Consider the following 20234-nt stretch of genomic DNA (forward strand, 5'->3'; position numbering starts at 1 on the left):
TATCCATAAATAAATCCTTCACAACCTGCCACAGAAATCAGAAAAGGCCCTTGGGCCCCATCAGGTCTGTGCAGACCTACCTTCACCAATCCCACTTTTTGCGCTTTTTGCCTTTAATGTTGACACTTAAAGTGTTCTTCCAAATACAGAGGAACGTTGATTATCTGAAGGACACAGGTGGGGAGTATTTCATTCAGTTAATTGAATTCTGGATAATCGAATGCCACATAACAATTCAGCCAAGCATCGGACCTTGCGATCTTGCCAGATAATCAAAGTTCCTCTGTACTTTCTAAAATGGTTTAAGGTTTTACACCTTTATTAGACTCTCAAGCAGTGCATTTTGGATTCCCATCATCCTTTGAATGAAAGAAAATTTCCTTAAATCCCCTATAAACTTATGCTTCACTTTAAAATTATGCCTAATTACTGACTCTGCAACTAAGTGGAAGATCCTTCTTATCCTCAATTTCTGTGCTCTCCCTGGCCGATTTCAATTTGACACAAAGAATGGGCAGGGTCAAGTGATTAGATTCTTCCAGGTTCCATCTGTTTGGTACTTCAACTTCTTCTCAGAAAACATAATGCAGGTTGTTCTGCTACAACGCACATTTCATGGATGTGAATTCACTATTGCGATTGACACATTGGGAACACTTTCTAAAGCACAAACTTTTAAGCACACATTGGTTATAATGCGATTCAGTTCCCATTGGTTTATATGGAGCTAATGCATTATTTTCTTACAACATAGGATTGCACGAGAACGGAACTACTGTGTTATAGTAGAATCAACCGTAGTTTTCTAATTCTCCACTTGCAAATCGTAGCCCTCCATGTGACCAATCTTGTATCTACCTCTTCCCAGTGGCCAACTGCAGGCTTAAATGAAATCCCACATGGACCTTTTCTAGACAGTAAATCTACATTCTAGTTTTTCTTCCTGGATCGATTCCTTCATACTTGATTGAGCAAAATTGATGCAAAATGATTTTTTTTTGCAGTAGTTGCCAAAACCAAATCTGCATATAGACTCAACACTAAATACTTTTCAATGGAAGCCGGGCCTACTACAGCACCAGATAGCCTTATCACTTGTCATTTCATTACCTGTCTCCATTATGACTAAGTCCTTGGCCTGCAACAGCATTCTGAGGGAGCTCAGAGATTTGAGGAAAACCACCTCATTTTTCCCCATTCATCACTATGTAGACTCCTGGACTCAAACAGGAGATTCAACAGTGTTAAGTAAAAGCAGCCTCCACTTTTTGCTGGTTTGGTTTCTCTCATTTGTTAATTGTTCACTTTACATTTAGATGACTGCTATCCAGTCATTCACCTCTAATATAGACATATCTTTTGTTTCATTACTTTGCCGAATACCATAAACATTTGTCATTGAAGCTCCCCTGCTGTCTACCCTCTCAGACCTTCCATCATTATCTCCCCCACACCCCATTCACAAACTCAAAGCCTATTACATTACATTCTTTACCTTCCCCAACTGAAGGGTCAGAGACCTAAACGTTAACTCCTCCTCTCCACAGATGATGCATGAGTGTTTGACATTATGTTGTTTTTACTAAATGGAATTCTATCCCATGCAAGCAGTAGTTCAAGCACAGAATTAAATTAGAACTTACTCAATTTACATTAATTACGTGAATTCAGGCCATTTTGGGACTCACTGCAACTTAAGTTTTTTTGCAACATGAAGAAAACAGAACTCCAAAATCAAATGATTGCAGAGAGGACTATATACAGTGGTAGCTTTAGAAGGGATCAGGAAGTTCAATCAAGCAAGAGTTAAGGAAAACACATTGCATAGCATTCTGGTGTTTTCATGGAGAAAATTTTAAAAATGTATGTTTGAGAACTGGGTTTGAAATACTTTAAAAATGTTTGAAGTGTCGCCCTTGTGACTATGTCAAACAGTATAACACCAACCAATAATTCCTTTCAGTACAGCTGTGATGCACATTCTGATTGCACTGCAGGAACAGCCAGACACCGTCATACACCTATAAACTCCACAAGTTATAGGAAAAAAAAACAGGCAATACTTTACATTAATTTGCCAGAAACAATTGTATGTAAAACTATATCGCAACCACATAAATGGAGTATTTTCAAGATTCTCTTCTTTTGGAAGAAACTGCCTCTGTAGAAGGATCAACTCTCACCTACAACAAATTCAAATCACAAGGCAACATAAAGCATCAAGAAACACCAAAGCAAAGTAAGGCAAAAGCAAAGTGTGGGTTTACACCTATCTAGCATCCCACTCATTTGCTGATAGCAGATGTGAAAAGGAAAGGACAAGCAGTTCAAGTTCGCAATCACTCATTGTCTGAGGAGTTGACACAAAGATTCAACTTGCCTAATTTGCCTTGGCGACCATTAAGATTGTCTGATTTTCATAGTTGCGCAAACCCTGCACATTTGGAACTCACATACCTAGCCGTTAAAAAAAATCTAACTAGAAGATATAATCGATACAGAATTTAAGACTGCTTTTGCATTTCATTATACAGTTGTCCTGTTGCCAAGCGAAGTTGAACTAATAACAATAAGACAATATGGCAAATTAAAGAGAAAGATGAAACAAAGAAATGGTGATTTTTTTTGCTGAAGTTTAATGTTCATTTTGCATCAATATTTAAAAGCACATCACACACATTTCTACTCAGTGCCACAGGTTTTGCACTGATACAAAATCTTCATTTAATAGAACAGCCTCTTCACAACATGAATCCGGAAGGCTTATGGACACAAAGTAGTATTACTGATTGGATACAAAAATAGTCCCATGAAAGATCAAATAACTTAATCTAAAAAGGAACTAAAATAAAAATCAGTAGTTAATCAAATTCAGCTAATCACAAATTAGTTGATAGAGTAAGGCCAGGCTTAAGCACTGCATTGCTCCAATGTTTTTGCGACTGAAGTTGGACTACCCCTTTCCACGTGGAATTTGTTAAAAGTTCCTCCAGTCAGAAATACAATACTATTTTCTATATGTCATTTTATTCAATTTGTTCAACAACTAATGTGTAATTCTTTAAAGTACCATATTATCAGCTACAATTTTAGGATTTTAATTTACTCCACACTAGGAAAAATGAAAGCCCTTCACTGAATTCATGGGACTGAATGAGAACATAGGAAATCAATAACACTATGAGCATAGATATGGAACCTGCACACTAAGTCATTATGCAAGTCCAATATTAGCTCCCATCACCAAACTTCAAAGAATATACATATTGTTAAATGATACCATAGCAGCTACATGGTCATTTACCATTGCATTGCGTTCCTATCTACACTGAAAGCTGCTCAAGATTGGGAAAACAAGATTTACATTGGGTTAACCCAAGGGTGTAAAAATGATCATTTTATGGATAACCACCCAATACAACTGGAACATTTTAAGCTTTTCACAAAACACTTTTGAAAGAAAAAATCTTTACACAAACATGACTAAAAAAATTCGTTTTATATAAAAGAAATCTTCAGCAAATAGGTCAGCTGGCCTCAAGATTGCAATTTGGATGTATTGGATCTTCAGTAGCGACCTGAAAAGAGTCAAGAAATTGTTACAGTCGTAATAACAAAATTCTGAGATTAGTACAGCAGAAAACACAAGCTTCTTCAGCATCAAGTTCATTTGGAACTGGAGAGATCATACATGAAGCTAAAATCCTAACAATTCTCAATCTTGAGTTGATATTAAGACTTCTGCTTAGGCCTGGTGACAGTAGTACCATCAAAATTGCAAACGTCCAGGCTCTAAAAATTCAAAGATAAACAAACATACAGGCAAACTAAGATTGAGGTGGCAAGGGTCACTCAGTGACCCACAGGCCAGCTGCATCCAAAGATTGAGATATGAACCTTTTACAGCCATTGCAGTTTACACATTCTTGAACAACTTTAGAAATCAGCAAAATTCTAAAACCTGTTTTACATAATTTCAGGTGCACTGTAAAATTAAATGGATGAAGGGTTTCAGTCTACCAGCATAAACCATGACAAGTCTAACTTTTATTTTTACAAAACTGAATTTCCTTCCGTACATGCAGATAGACACCTGATACTGCACAGAAAATTTAACTTGATGTAATTTAACCATTAACCATAAATATGTTGATAATTGACAAAAAACAAAATCGAGAGTGTAAACTGGTTATTACTTGTTACCCCCTCTTAAGGCATTATCTGTTTCCAGAACATTCAAACTCGAAGAAGCAGCAAAGAAGGAATCTTGAGCAGACTCCTTCCAAAAATATATTTTGCATCTTTCCCATTCTCATTTGAAAACTCCAGGCATCTTTCGTACGGCCATATCATTACATGAAAATCTTTCATAAGTACTATTGATTAGTAAACATATTGTACTTACGCGGAGAGTACGAACGTGACCTTGAGCGAGAACGATAGCCACCCCTGCTATAATACGGAGATGGAGAACGCCTTCTGAAGCATAAAAAAAGTGATAAAATACAATACCAGGCAAATGAACTACACCCAAAACTGGTGGTAGGTGGGAAAAGGTACTGCAGCAACAGGACCAAAATTAGTTCAACTTGCATTTTATTACTCAAGTGTGGCTCATGGGCGAAGGCATTCCAATGTCTTCTGAAGTACACATTAGCACAATGGAGGATTACATACAAACACAGTAGATTTAAATGTCATCACCCAGTCAGAGAGACGTATAGTATGGAAACAGACTCTTCGGTCCAACTAGTCCATGCTGACTAGATATCTTAAATTAATCTCGTCCCATTTGCCAGTACTTGGCCCATATCCCTCTAAACGCTTCCTATTCATATACCCATCCATATGCCTTTTAAATGTTGGAATTGTACCAGCCTCCACCAACTCATTCCATACATGCGCAATCCTCTGTATGAAAGAGTTGCCCCTTAAGTCATTTTTAAATCTTTCCTCTTCCACCCTAAACCCATTCCTTCTAGTTCTGGACTCCCCTAACCCAGAGATAAGACCATACCTATTTATCCTCTCCATGCCCCTCAGAAGTTTGTACACCTATGTAAGGTTACCCCTCAGCCTCCGATGTTCCAGGGAAAACATCTGCAGCCTATTCAGCCTCTTCCTATAGCTCAAACTCTCCAACCGTGGCAACATCCTTGTAAATCAAATTATGCAGGAAGCAGTTTAATTGTCTCTGCTATGAACGGTTTATAAATATAAATACATAAAGATGCATTAAATATCTGCGAGACTATTAACAACAGTATATAGCAAACCAATTTGTCCACATAGATGGGAAGCAGTCAACCAGTAACTGGAATATTAATGCATAGTACTTGGGTTAACATTTAAAATTCAAACAAAATCAACTTAAAAGGTAATGTTATTTTCAGAAGAGTTCTTGTATTTAATGCTGTCAACCATTAAAACTTAACATTTACGAACAGTGCTTAAACAGAAGTTAGAAGGTACAATTCAGATGTGTAACTATTAAATAATAACCAATTAGATAATAAATGAATCACTGCATTTAAAATATACTGTAAACAATGCTTTATTGCTATATACTGTGTACAAACACAAATTGTTGTTACAATTGGGGTGGACTACATTATTTCCTTTCTTCCAAGAAAATCCACCAATTGCTAGTCCAACAGTGTTACCAAATGTAAAATATCCTCTTGCTTGGTTTTGTCATACTGAGGAAATCATTTTGTTAACTTGATTGCCTGGCCAGCATGAACAGATTAGGGTTGCATCTATTACAACAGATAGCTAAAAAAGTTATTAACCTTTAGCTGGAATACTTGCCAGCCACTGCAGTAATGTTATGCAACTATTTTTGGAGACAAGGGTTAATCAAACAAGGTTTAGTTTAACATTATACATAGTAACCTTTCAGTAAGTGTCATTACTGCAGTTCACCCACTTAAAACTGCTTCAATTACATTATTTTCTACTGTTATGATTGCCATGGATTAAGTTAACACATACAAAACTTTTTAGAGAATAGGCTGCAATTCATTAAGGTGCCATGATCTTGTATATGTAAATGCCAAAGTGTAAAGAGATTCACTAATATATTCAAGTTACTCGGAGGAGATAATCAGATATGTAGTGAGGGTAGTGGATTTGATACAGTTTATGTGGATTTCAGCAAAGCCTTTGGCAAGGTCCCATGTGGGAGACTGACAATGGAAGTAAAAACATGGAATCCAGGCAAGTTGGATCCAAAAATTGGTTTATTGGTAGTAGAAAGCAGTTTGAGAGATTGGAGGCTAGAACCCAGTAGCAGGCCACAGGAATCTGTGCTGGGTCCTTTATTGTTTGGTGTGTGTATGTGTATCTGTGTACACAATATAGAGGTGAGAATGTGCAGGTATGATGAGTAAGTTTGCAAATGACAGATTATCTGAGTAGTTAATAGTGAAGGCAGTAGTCTATATCTTTGTTACCTATGACCATTTGGTCAGATAGAATTTGACCCTGCTAAGTGTGAGGTTAAGTAGTGACAAGGGTGTACTACATAAACACCACAGTAACAGAAGGATCTTGAGGTGCTTGACCATAGAGTCCTAAGGCAAGATAGGTGAAGGTGGGACTCTCAACTTTATCACTTATGGCATAAATTGTAACAACAGGGAGGTCACATTGGAGCTTTGGTTAGGCCAAAGCTGGAGGATTCTGCAGTTCTGGTAACCAGATTTAGAGGAAGGATGAGATTAAACTGGAGATGGGAGGGGGCGGTATGTGGAGATGGAGGGAGGGTGGAGAGATTCACTATGATATTGCTTGGGATGGAGGAGCTCAGCTATGAAGAGAGGCTGGATAAGTGCAGTTGCTTTCTTTAGAGCAGAGAAGGTTGAAGGTGGTCCTGATAGAGGTGTATAAGATTATGAAGGGCACGGATAGGGTAGAAAGAAAAGGCACTGCTCCCCTAGCTGAAGGGTAAATAGTCAGGGGGCATAATTTTAAGGTGAAGGTGCTTGTCTTCGACTTAATTGCAAAACTAATCAATTAGTCAGACACAATTCCTCTATCACAAAGCCATGTTGACGCTGCTTGATTCCCTTTTCAAATTGGGAGAATAAACAGCTGTAACTTGATAGTCAGTGATTTGCAATAATATTGTTCTCTTTAACATACTACAAAGAGAATCATGGGATGGGGAATAGATTTTAATCATGGTTTTGCAGCTTTCTGCAGTTTTTCTCCATATAAATTAATACTCTGCTCTTTTGCTCTCTTTTCCAAAATGAGCAATTTCACATTTTTCCACATTATACTTGATTGCAAACGTTTTGCTTACTTAACCCATGAAGATCATGGTCTTGTTTCAACGTCGTAACATTTAAGGCTTTAGGCTGAGTACTGGAAAGTGGATTTGTTGTTAATAGCTTGAAACAGACTTGGACTGAAGGACCTTTCCTGTATATGATTATGGCTTCTACAATTTCCCAGAAAATAATTTGAGCCAAGGATGTGAAATTAGGCAGTTGACTAAAGTATATTTTTGAGGAGAGCAAGTACAGAATGTTGTAACTATAAGACAGCAAGGAACAAACAAACTTCTGGATATTTGAAAAGCCCACTGAACTGGGATTGAAGTTTTTTTTAAAAATAAACATTGGGCAGTTGAAGTGTTTCAATATCTAGATTCCTATTAATAGCATAAGTGTCATTTTAATTATATTCTTCGATAAACTAAAAAGTATCCAGTCCTATTCTTCACTAAAATCTCACTGCGCTAATTCAAAGCTCTGATCTTTTGAGAACACAGCCTAACATGGTGTCTGCACTGGACAATGTGACAATTTTCAATAGCAGAATAAGTAGTGTTTATGGTGTGCAAAGGGACTTTCATCTACGAAAGATAAAAATTATTTGTTATACTTGAGGCCAGTGGTTTTCACTGAAATCCCAACTGCTTACAGTAACTGCTGCATCTAGTGAGGACATTGTTAGCACATTGGGATGCTTGTATAAATTTGGTTGTGCGGAACATTTTTGTTGACTTAATGCAACAGAAATGCAGAGTCATACAGTATAGAAGATGCGCTTCAATTCACCAAGTCTGCACCAACTTATGTATACTGAACCCAGTACTTGGCCTACAGCCTGAAATATTATATTCAAATTATGGTAGCGATCTTTATAGATTAAGACAGCAAAACATTAGCAAATGGAGTATGACCATGGAAAAATGTTCAGTTGCTCATTTTGGAAGCAAGAGCAAAAGAGCAGAATGGAATGGAAAGAAAAACTACAGAAAGCTGCAACACAAAAGGGACTTCGGGTATTCGTGAACACAAAGCCAGCGCACAGGTGCTGCAGGTAATCAGGAAAGCTAAAGGAATTTTGAACCTGATTTCAAGAGTTGCAGCTATGGGGAAAAACAAAGGAAAGATGATGTGAACAATGTTGGACCAACCATCATCCTACTGAATAGTGATGCAGGCTCAAGGGGTCAAATGGCCTATTCCTGGACTCATATGGATGCACTGGTTAGAAAGGCCAACAACATTTATTCTTCCTCAGGCAACTGAGAAAATTTGGCATGACGGCGAATAACCTTGCCAACCTTTATAGGTGCACCATTGAGAGCATTCTGTCTGGATATATCACTAACTGGTATGGCAACTGCACCATTTAGGATCAGAGACAGTTACAGGGAGTGGTGAACTTGGCCCAGACAATAACAGAGGCTAACCTTCCATCTATAGAATTCATCTACTAGGCCTGCTATTAAGGAAAGGCTGCCAGCATTTTCAAAGATCCATCCCACCCTGGCAATGCTTTTCTACAACCTCTACCATTGGGGAGAAGGTACAGAAGCCTGAGCGCACACACCAGCCGGTTTCGAAACTGTTTCTACACCACAGTTAGAATACTGAATGGACTCAAAACTCTTAGCATTCACCTGCACCTGTATTCTGGTTTTTGCCTATTATTTACTTATCTATGCTGCTTAACTATGTGATCTGCCTGTATTGCTCACAAGATAAAGCTTTTCACTGTGCCTCGGTAAACGTGACAATAAATTCAATTCAATTCTGCTCCTATTTCTTATGTTCTTAAATGGAGTGCCTTTCACTCTTGGATGCAAATGGGACAACTATGATCAAACCTGAACTGTCAAAGGTCATGTTCACATTAAGATCCTCAAAAAGTCTGCACTTCATGCCATTTCAGTCTACTGCTAGCGCACGAATCTCAATAACAAACCCAAATAAGTTGATGAAATGTGCAGGAATGTTACTAATCATTGAAGTTCTGCATCTCTGAAGACCCTTACTGAATTGCAGGGTAGGTGTGAAGGACCAAATGACCTACAGTTGCTCCTGTTTTCTATGTTCTTAAAATTATTTTGCTCTAAAAATGAACTCAGTCATGTGACATACTCTATTAGGGCTCCTCATGGGAATTTTTAGTTTAAGATATCTGCTGTCAAGAAAAATAAAGCTGTATACAATATGCTATCAGTCACTTCATGTTTCACCTTCCTCAGGTGAATAATTTTAACACTAAAAAGACACAACTAGTGCAATTATACCATCTTAAACCTTCATAAATTTCTAAAATCTAAAGGTGTAATTGAATTCAGCATTATTTAATTTGTACCACTTGAAGTGACATTCCCCCCAAAAAAACCAAGCTGTTTTACATCTGTCTGCATACCTGTAAGATCTGCTGTAATACTCTCGATCATCATATCTGTCATATCGGTCATAACTGTCTCTGCGGCGTGAACTACTGCAATGTGAAGCAGAAAGAGAGGTTAAATAGACTGTTCCCTTGCTAACTTTATAAACCAAAGGCAGAAAAATTATTTACTTCATGTCATAGTTGTATTCCTGAAAAGTGAGACTTGAACCAAAACAAGTGAATTAGATTTTTTCATAAAAGTCAACTTTAAAACTGAATTGGTTGATGCTGGACATTTGTCAGGATAAAAAAATTAAACTATGCACGTATAGAATATTCCCAAGTGGAATGCCTCTGACGTGAAATTAATTTTCAAATATGAATTGAAATGATTCAAAGAAGTTTCAGCTTTGAACAAATTGAAATTAAGTTAGAATCATGAAATAAATGGTCACGAGCAGAATGCAGATACAGCATGTTAGGATAAAATTAGATGGAAGAAGAATCGTTGCTGCAGTGAGCAAGAAAGGCAAATGACAACATTTATTTAAGATGAACATAAAGTATACTAAACAGAAAGAAGCTAGAACATAGTTTAGGTGAATTTGTTGTTGACTTGCGGCACGTTTATTCATATCGGATACTCTTGCTTATTTTAATGAAAGTTTCTTGCCTTGACTTACAGATTAGCATAATAGAATCACAATGAAATATCGTAACTATAGACCAGTTTTACGTTCTGTTGGGAAATCCATTAATTTAAATTAAAATAGTAACAACTAGACATTTGGAAAGTCAAAACACAATTAGAATGTTTCAATGAAGGTAAATACTGGTTGCAAAAAGTGAGGACTACAGATGCTGGAGATCAGAGTCAAGAGTATGGTGCTGCAAAAGGACAGCCGGTCAGGCAGCATCGAGGAGCAGGAACATTAACGTATCGGGCATAAGCCCTTTATCGAGATTCTTTCAAGGACTACTTTTTGTCATTTACATAAATGATTTGGAAGTGACCACAAGAGGTACAATTAGTAAGTTTGCAAATGACACCAAAATTGAAGGTGTAGTGAACAGCGAAGAGGGTTACCTCAGATTACAACAGCATCTTGACCAGATGGATCAATGGGCAGAGAAGAGGCAGAGATGGAAATGTGTTGCTGGAGAAGCGCAGCAGGTCAGGCAGCATCTAGGGAACAGGAGAATCGACGTTTCGGGCATTAGCCCTTCATTCCTGAAGAAGGGCTAATGCCCGAAACGTTGATTCTCCTGTTCCCTAGATGCTGCCTGACCTGCTGCGCTCCTCCAGCAACACATTTCCATCTCTAGTATGCTTTCCTTTATTGGTCAGAATATGGAGTACAGGAATTGGGAGGCGAGGTTGTGGCTGTACAAACATTGGTTAGGCCACTGTTGGAATATTGTGTGCAATTCTGGTCTGCTTCCTATTGGAAAGAGGTTGTGAAAGTTGAAAGGGTTCAGAAAAGACTTACAAGGATGTTGCCAGGGTTGGAGGATTTGAGGTACAGGGAGAGGCTGAACAGGCTAGGGCTGTTTTCCCTGGAGCGTTGGAGGCTGTGAGGTGACCTTATAGAGGTTTACAAAATTATGAGGGGCATGGATAGGGTAAATAGGCAAAGTCTTTTCCCTGGGGTCGGGGAGTCCAGAATTAGAGAGCATAGGTTTAGGATGAGAGGGGAAAGATATAAAAGAGACCCAAGGGGCAACCTTTTCACGCAGAGGGTGGTACGTGTATGGAATGAGCTGCCAGAGGAAGTGGTGGGACTGGTACAATTGCAACATTTAAGAGGCATTTGTATGGGTATACGAATAGGAAGGGTTTGGAGGGATATGGGCCGGGTGCTGGCAGGTGGGACTAGATTGGGTTGGACCGAAGGGTCTGTTTCCGTGCTGTACACCTCTATGACTAACAAATTACATATAAATACTGGTTGACTAATTTGCTACAGTCCTTCAAATTGTAAGCAGCATGGGAATCCTGTAGAACTGTATATCTGAACTTCCAGAAGCAAGCGACCACAGTTAATAAGGTAAGACCATAGGGGGTTAGAGGTAATTTATATTAGCTTGGATACAGAATTGGTTAATCAACAGATGTAGAGTTGAGAAATATGGATCTTTTTCACTGATGGGCAAGTACCAACTAGTGGGTACCACAGGGTTTGGTCCTCGGTTTATAATCTGTATTAATAACTTGGATATAGGGTTAGAAGGCATTATAATCAAATCTGCAGATGGCACTACAATAAATGAGATAGTAGGTTGCAGTGAAGAAATAAGAAATTTACCAGTGGATGTGGATAGGTCAGGTGAATAGGACAAAATTTGACAGATGGAATTTTGCATGGATAAGTATGTTATCTATTTTGGTCAGAGGACTAAAAGACAAATTACCTTAATGGAGAGAAATTTCACGGTGCTACAGAGCAGAAGAATCTAGCTGTTTTTATACATGAAATGCATTGGAGGCAGTTCAAAAGGAGATTCACGAGATTGATTCCAGAAGTGAAAGGTAATTTTATGAAAATATATTCATAGGCCTACATTCTCTGGAATTTATGAAAATGAGAAGAGATTGGAGAAGAGACTAGATTCTAATGGTTGACAAAGTAGATGCAGAGCGGATGATGTTTCTTTTAATGGGGGGGCAGGGGGATCGTGTAGAATGAGAGTTCACAGTTTTAGGATAAAGCATACCAATTTAAAACAGATGGAGAAATTACTTCTTAAAAAGGTCATGAATCTGTGGAAATCACTACTGTGGAGCATAGTGGATGCTGGCATATTGAGTAAATTTAAAGGAGACAGATTGATTTTTAATTAGTAATGGGTTGTAGGGAATGGACAGGATAGGGGAGTTTAGGCAGAGATGAGATCAGCCACCATTGTATTAAATGGCGAAGCAGGTTTAAGGGGATGAATGGTCTATTCCTGCTCCTACTTATATAATAGAATAACACATCAGAATAATAAATTATTCACTGATGGGAATTACTTAAACACTGAGCTTTTCAACCTGTGACAAGTTCAATAATAAGGAAGGCAGATTTCATTAAAATATTTAAATTCTCCATGATGTGGCCTGCTGACAAGTGACATAACAGCAAACACCTCAACATTAAAAAGGATATGGGATCCTATTTGTATCAGGAATGTTCTAATAAAGCAATGTCAACGAGGAATTTTTGTTCAATAGAGAGGCAGTTGTAAGGAGGAAGGTTAAATCCACGCTGTGTAAGCAGTTAAAATACCATCTTTATACCACATGCACAAATTTCACACAACTCATTGATTTTCTGCCTGTATTTATTGATGACAAGTCATTTATTTGAAGGATAGAATACAGGTACGGTTAACTTCTTAAGTGTAATTGCTTTCTGATTATTACTAGAATTACTTTATGACATGCCGAGAGTTCACTGATTTTTAAACTCATCTCTTTTGGAAAAACGTCAAATTAAAAACTTACTAAGTTGGCCTTCCCATATAGATTCCAGGGGTAGGTGTGTGAGCTCTTTTCGTAATCGAGAAATCAACGCGAATCCTTCGCCCATCCAATTCCATTCCATTGGCCCGCTCTTTAGCCTGCCGAAAAGGATTTCGGAAGCATTTAAAATGAAACCCAGTAACACCGAAAGTATCTAATGATAAATGTTTTCAGCATCACTATCAGCTTCAGCAATTCTTTAAACTCTTACCTCTTTAGCATCGTCGACGTTCTCAAAGTAGACAAAAGAAAAGCCTCTGGAGCGATTTGACTGTTGATCATACACGACATTAACCCCTGCAAGTGGACCATACCTCGAAAAGACCTCTCGCAGATCTCGCTCAGTGGTATACAGACTTAGTCCAAAAACTCCCAGACAAGTGTTGGGGTCAGGGTTAGCCTGAATATAGAATGCCCACACCAAATTAGTATAACAGAGCTCATCCAAGACGCAAAGACATTATTTTATTATAATATTTCATCCATTTATCCCTCAGTCAACCCATTTCAGGGATTTCATTCTGGAAAGAAATGAGGCTTTAGATTTAGTGCTGACATGAAGCAGTTATGGCTGAATATTGATCAAATGGGAATACAAGAGCACCCTTAAATTCAAAGATTTCCCTGAGGTCACTTTGCTGACATCTGAATTTAAGGGTGCTTTCATACTATTCTTCCAAACTGTGCCATGGATTCACCAGAAAGGGCGAAAAAGGACTTCAGTTTAATGTCTACCCTAAGGTTGGGATCTCAAAGTGCAATACTCCCTTAGTACTGTAATGATGTGCAAGTCTGGGATACTCTGCATTTGAGTCCTTTCCAGTACCGGAGCACTGTGGTTGAGTCAAGAGGAAAAAGTCCCTCAAAACAAAAAGACCACAGTTCAGCCATAGACAAACGCACTGGCTGAATTCTTTGCAACTAAACATATTCAAGAGAAACTAATTTAATGCTGAACTGCAGTGACCAGTAAATCAGTATAACATACTTCAACAGGTTTTCCCGAAACTTAAGATTTTACACAAAGAACTATGTTGGTGTTCATTTAAAGTGATTAATATTTGCACAAAACACCTTTCAAGTCTACTTTAGATGCCCACGGGAATTCAATGCCAAGTCAATTCTTAACGGAAACAAATGTTAAAAGCCAAAAAATCAGAAGGATCAGGTTGTTGGGGTGTTCAGGTTTTAGAAATGGATGATTAAAATTTAAAGACGTGCAACCACAAGACACTCAGGAGTAATTACAACTAATTAGGTCTTTTCAAATAAAATCACTTGAATATGGAATACCATAGGTGACATGATAGTCTATGAAGTCTTGAAGTTTGGAAAAGAAATTTAGATGTTTCAAGTCTGATAAAAGGAAATTTTAAAAAATTCACAACACCAGGTTATAGTCCAACAGGTTTATTTGGAAGTACTAGCTTTCAGAGCACTGCTCCTTCATTAGATAGTTGCGGCGTATAAGATCATATCAAGGGTGACCTGACAAGATGGATGCAGAACTGGCAGAGTCATAGGAGACAGAGTAGCCGTGGGAGGATACTTTTCGGAATGGAGAGTTGAGACTTGTGCTGTCCCACAGGGATCAGTGTTGGGACCTCTGCTATTTGTGGCCTACATAAATGATTTGGAGAACAGTTTATGAGGCAGCGAGCTCTATATTCTAACTGCCCTGAATGAAGAGATTTCTCTCAAATCACGTATAGGCTTACTGTGGCCAAGTGGTCTAAATAGGAGAAAGTGAGGACTGCAGATGCTGGAGATCAGAGCTTAAAAATGTGTTGCTGGAAAAGCACAGCAGATCAGGCAGCATCAAAGGAAAAGGAGAATCAACGTTTCGGGCATTAGCACTTCTTCAGGAATGAGGAGAGTGTGCCAAGCAGGCTAAGATAAAAGGTAGGGAGGAGGAACTTGGGGGAGAGGCGTTGGGAATACGATAGGTGGAAGGAGGGTAAGGTGAGGGTGATAGGCCGGAGAGGTCGGGAAGAAGATTGCAGGTCAAGAGGGCGGTGCTGAGTCCAAGGGTTGGGATTGTGAAAAGGTGGGGGTGGGGGGTGTGGAGGGGGGGCGCGGGGGGAGAGGGGAAATGAGAAAGCTGGAGAAATCTGCATTCATCCCTTGTAGTTGGAGGGTTCCTAGGCGGAAGATGAGGCGCTCTTCCTCCAGGCGTTGTATTGCTGTGGTCTGGCGATGGAGGAGGCCAAGGACCTGCATGTCCTTGGCGGAGTGGGAGGGGGAGTTCAAGTGTTCAGCCACGGGGTGGTTGGGTTTGTTGGTGCGGGTGTCCCAGAGGTGTTCTCTGAAACGTTCCACAAGTAGGTGGCCTGTCTCCCCAATGTATAGGAAGCCACATCGGGTGCAGCGGATGCAGTAAATGATGTGTGTGGAGGTGTGGGCGCAAGTTTTGCATTTCTTGCGGTTGCAGGGGAAGGTGCCAGGAGTGGAGGTTGGGTTGGTGGGAGGTGTGGATCTGACAAGGGAGTCGTGGAGGGAGTGGTCTTTCTGGAACGCTGATAGGGGTGGGGAGGGAAATATATCCTTAGTGGCGTGGTCTGTTTGGAGGTGGCGGAAATGACAAAGGATGATACAATGTACCTGGAGGTTTGTGGGGTGGTAGGTGAGGACCAGGGGGGTTCTGTCCTGGTGGCGATTGGAGGGGCGTGGTTCAAAGGCGGAAGAGCGGGAAGTGGAGGAGATGCGGTGGAGGGCATCGTCGACTACGCCCGAGGGGAAATTGCGGTCTTTGAAGGAGGCAGCCATCTGGGTTGATCGGTATTAGTTTTATTACCTTTTATCTTAGCCTGCTTGGCACACCCTCCTCATTCCTGAAGAAGGGCTTATGCCCAAAACATCGATTCTCCTGCTCCTTTGATGCTGCCTGACCTGCTGCACTTCTCCAGCAACATATTTTTTAAGCTCTGATCTCCAGCATCTGCAGTCCTCACTTTCTCCTAATTAGACCACATGGCCACCAGTGATACCGAATGACCCTTCTTCAAAGACCGCATGTAACGACAGCTAGTGCCTCTTGCCATGGTTTCTCTTCCCTCTCCATCATTAGCACTAGTGTCTTCCAATGACTTATCCTTGAGGTGCCATTTCTCTTACTACCCCATCAGCGACATAAGGCAAAAATATTCACTTCCAAATGCACATTGACAACACCCATCTTTACCCTCTGACCACCTCTTTCTCCAACATTCCAAGGTTACTATATTATCGGCTGCTTCTGCAGCATTCTCTCCAATGAAAGTTTGCCCCAGCTCATGAGGCAGTGAGCTCCATATTCAAACTGCCCTCTGCGTGAAGAGATTTCTTTCTAATCCCATTAGATTTAATGGTAAGATTAAACTCGAGAATAAAACCACAACTATATTCTAAATCATTAGCATTCCTTCTATTTGCTTCATGTGCGGACCTGAGGTCTGTGCGTGGCAATGACTTTTGGAACAGAAATTATTGTAGTAATTGACTGCACACACGTGCCACTTAAAGGGTACACTGATCATACTAAGGGAACAGGAAAAATTGCAGAATTGATTCATACCCGATTGCCAATATGACGCCTGCGATTTGACATTGGAGATCGGCTATGGCTACGGCGGCGTCTATAATCAGGGCTGTAAGATCTGCTCCTGGATCTCCTACGGCGGGAACGAGAGCGTGATCGAGACCTTGAGTAACGCCTGCGAGAACTCCTCCGGGAAACAGACCTGGTGAATCAATGCATTGTTAATTCAAGTGCAAGATATAAATAATAATTATACTGGAGAAAGAAGGCATGACTGCATTCTTTCAATGTTTATGAGAAAAAAATTCCAATATATTTGCTTTCTTTGAAGTCTTCAAATGTGCTTTACAAGTCTTTTTCAAAATAACAGATAGGTGTATATCAGATTAACTCCATTCACTCCAGCAGGGATTGCAACCATAAGTCAGCAACATGGTTCCCTGAATCGGGTTAGCCTTTAATCCAGATGAAATATAAAATGAATAGCTGCTGTTGTGGTTCTGTTCGCCGAGCTGGAAGTTTTTGTTGCAAATGTTTCGTCCCCTGTCTAGGTGACATCCTCAGTGCTTGGGAGCCTCCTGTGAAGCGCTTCTGTGGTGTTTCCTCCGGCATTTATATTGGCCTGTCCCTGCTGCTTCCGGTTGTCAGTTTCAGCTGTCCGCTGTAGTGGCCGGTATATTGGGTCCAGGTCTATGTGTTTGTTGATGGAGTTTGTGGATGAGTGCCAAGCTTCTAGGAATTCCCTGGCTGTTCTTTGTTTGGCTTGCCCTATAATGGTAGTGTTGTCCCAGTCAAATTCATGTTGCTTGTCGTCTGCGTGTGTGGCTACTAGGGATAGCTGGTCGTGTCGTTTCGTGGCTAGTTGATGTTCGTGGATGCGGATCGTTAGCTGTCTTCCTGTTTGTCCTATATAGTGTTTTGTGCAGTCCTTGCATGGGATTTTGTACACTACGTTAGTTTAGCTACTTTGGGACTAAAGACAATTTGATCCAGCCAATATAATCAAAAAGATGTCATGGAGGCCAAATGTAACTTTTTGAAAAGCTAACATCCCAAATGGTCCTGGTATCTGGGTTGCCAACGACTGAATTACAAGTTGATGCAATTCAAGATGTTGCAGATATACTGAAGTTACAGTACTGTGATGGAGTTCTCAGAAGGATGCTGCGCTCAAACCTGGCAAGAAATGTTGAACAGCACAAGGCATAGAAATATTGGAGCAGAGCAGCAATCTGACAACAACTGCTGTACTACAAGAGATCCAGGCTATACTAAGTCTACTTTTCAGAGATTGGAACTATGTTTTGAAAGTCAGAATTCCCCTGAATTGGATTTGATACAAAAAGGACCAATCTTCAACCAAAACTTTAAATAAAACAAAGAACTGCAGATGCTGGAGATGTGACACCATCAAAAACAGAAATTGCTGGAGAACCTCAAACAAATTATGCCTCAGACCTATTGCTGTGCTCCAGCGAAAGTCAACACAAGTTGGAGGAACAATACCTCATCTTCCGCCTAGGTACCTTACAAGCTTTCGGGACTCAATATCAAGGTTAATAATTCCAGACCATGCACTCTTCCTTCCTTGTCTATTATCTATCCCCAGATCCTGTCATGACATGGGTTGCCAGGTTACCACAATTGAACCTCTATTACTTCACTGTAGATCATGCTAGTAAAGACCAGAAGAGATTTAGGAACAGGAGTAAGCCCTTGAAGCTGCTGTGTCATTCAATAGGATTATGGTTGATCTGACATTCCTCACGCCCACTTTCCTGCCTTCTCACCATACTCTTGATTCCTCTACCAATCAAGAGTCTATCTCAGCCTTAAATATACACATGGACCCTGCCCTTACAGCTCTCTGTTGTAAAGAGTTCCAGATACGCAAAACCCTCAGGAGAAAATCCTCATTTCAGTCTTAAATTGGCGCTCCTTTATTTTGACACTGTGCCCTCTGCTCCTCAACACACACATGCAGGGAACCTTGGTGAGTAGGAAATATAACAAAATAAGATGAGTAATTCTAGTGCAAGGCATTAATTGTAAATTTAAGAGATGTCAGAACAGGCCAGCCAACTGGAATGAGTAGCTAGTCAAATGTGAATCCTGAATGCAGCCAGTGTCTTAGATGACCATATGTGCAAGTGCTCCAACTGCAGAAGCTGGAGCTCCACATTTCAAAGCTTGAGCAACAGTTGGAAATACTGGCAAATCCATGACGCTGAGAGACATGGATAGTACATTTAGAGAGGTGGTCACATGTCAGCTGAAAGGACTAGAGGAAAGAAGGGAATAGGTGACCAAACAGTCCAGAAAGAACAGGCAGGAAGTGCAAGAGTCTCATGGTATTCCACTCAATAACCAGAATTTCATTTTGGAAGCTGACAAGAGTGCATCAAGAATTCAAGGAGCGGGAGATCCAAGATGGCGGCAACCCAGCAAGTCTGAGTCTACAGTGCTCCTCCCAAGACTTGGGTCAACTGGGTCACCCACCCCACCACACTTACCAATCATTTACAATAGCTGTTTAATTTAATTAGTTGTTTAATATCAAATTTAAACGATCTAATCTTTAGTAAAAATGACTAAAGGGAAGGGAGCCGGCAGCTCTCAACAAGCAGGAACCCCTCCCCCACCCTCTTCAGCTGCAGCCGAGGCGTCCACAGCTGCCCCGGGGGACTTACCTACGGTGACAAGCCTTGTAGAAATGATCTCCAAACTGGGCGCGAAGATCGACGATTTCAGCGAAGAATCCCGAAATCGATGGGACTCACTCTCGGCCGCGCTGCAGAAGCACGACCGAGACATCCAAGAAATCGAGCGCTGAGTCGGAGGGGCGGAGTTAAAGGCCGCGACCTCCAAAACTACAGCTCAATCGGCCGTGGATCAGGTCCGGACTCTCGAACAGCGAGTCCGGACCTTAGAGAATCACATTGACGACCTCGATAATCGAGGTCGCCGAAAAAATATTCGTTTGCTGGGCCTTCCCGAACGGGAAGAGGAAGGCCAGCTTACAGTGTTTCTCGAGCAGTGGCTGCCACAGCTTTTAAATTTGGAAGCTGGATCAGACCAGGTAAGGGTAGAATGGGCCTACCGGGTCGCAATATGCAGGCCCGGCTCGAACCAGTGCCCACGGAGCTACAAGGAGAGGCAGATACTCCTAGAAGCCTCTAGAAATCTTGGAAAAGACCCCCAGGCTATGATCTATAAAGGATCCAAGATCATGTTATTCCAGGACTTTTGCCCAGCTCTGGTCCGAAAGAGGAAGGCATTCGACGAGGCGAAGAAGCGTTTAAAGGACTTAAATATTCAGTACTCCTTACGCTACCCAGCGACGCTACACTTTAACCATGAAGGATCTGTATATAACTTCGGATTGCCAGAAAAGGCTAAGGAATTCTTGGACTCTTAGACAAACTGTAAGACATAATGGATGTTGGTTTGCCTTTCCCGCCGCTTTGATTTATATCTTCCCCTTTTTTTTCTCTTATCTTACTGTTTAATATTATCATGGGGGGTGGGGAGAGGGATTTGATTTTCTCCCCCCCCCCTTGGGGTTGT

The 20234-nt window shown here is 40.4% G+C and overlaps 2 protein-coding genes across 10 annotated transcripts in view; both read right to left on the minus strand.

The window, feature by feature from the left end:
- Positions 1 to 20234, minus strand: part of LOC122551460 (sentrin-specific protease 2-like) — a 425299-nt gene that overhangs the window by 318793 nt on the left and 86272 nt on the right. The gene's annotated exons all lie outside the window — the stretch shown is intronic.
- Positions 2614 to 20234, minus strand: part of LOC122551462 (transformer-2 protein homolog beta-like) — a 40229-nt gene continuing 22608 nt past the window's right edge. For 5 of the 6 annotated variants that reach the window (XM_043693405.1, XM_043693403.1, XM_043693404.1 and 2 more), the window contains 6 exons: positions 16704 to 16869; positions 13362 to 13550; positions 13133 to 13248; positions 9679 to 9753; positions 4406 to 4479; positions 2614 to 3578 (listed from right to left, as the gene is read on the minus strand). In XM_043693405.1, coding sequence (XP_043549340.1) covers positions 3568 to 3578; positions 4406 to 4479; positions 9679 to 9753; positions 13133 to 13248; positions 13362 to 13550; positions 16704 to 16869 — 631 coding nt within the window. In that variant the 3' untranslated portion in view covers positions 2614 to 3567. The remainder of the gene's footprint in view (positions 3579 to 4405; positions 4480 to 9678; positions 9754 to 13132; positions 13249 to 13361; positions 13551 to 16703; positions 16870 to 20234) is intronic. The other variant, XM_043693401.1, reaches the window with a different exon arrangement.

The sequence above is a fragment of the Chiloscyllium plagiosum genome, chromosome 7 (assembly GCF_004010195.1).
Source record: "Chiloscyllium plagiosum isolate BGI_BamShark_2017 chromosome 7, ASM401019v2, whole genome shotgun sequence".
In the NCBI taxonomy this organism is placed as follows: domain Eukaryota; kingdom Metazoa; phylum Chordata; class Chondrichthyes; order Orectolobiformes; family Hemiscylliidae; genus Chiloscyllium; species Chiloscyllium plagiosum.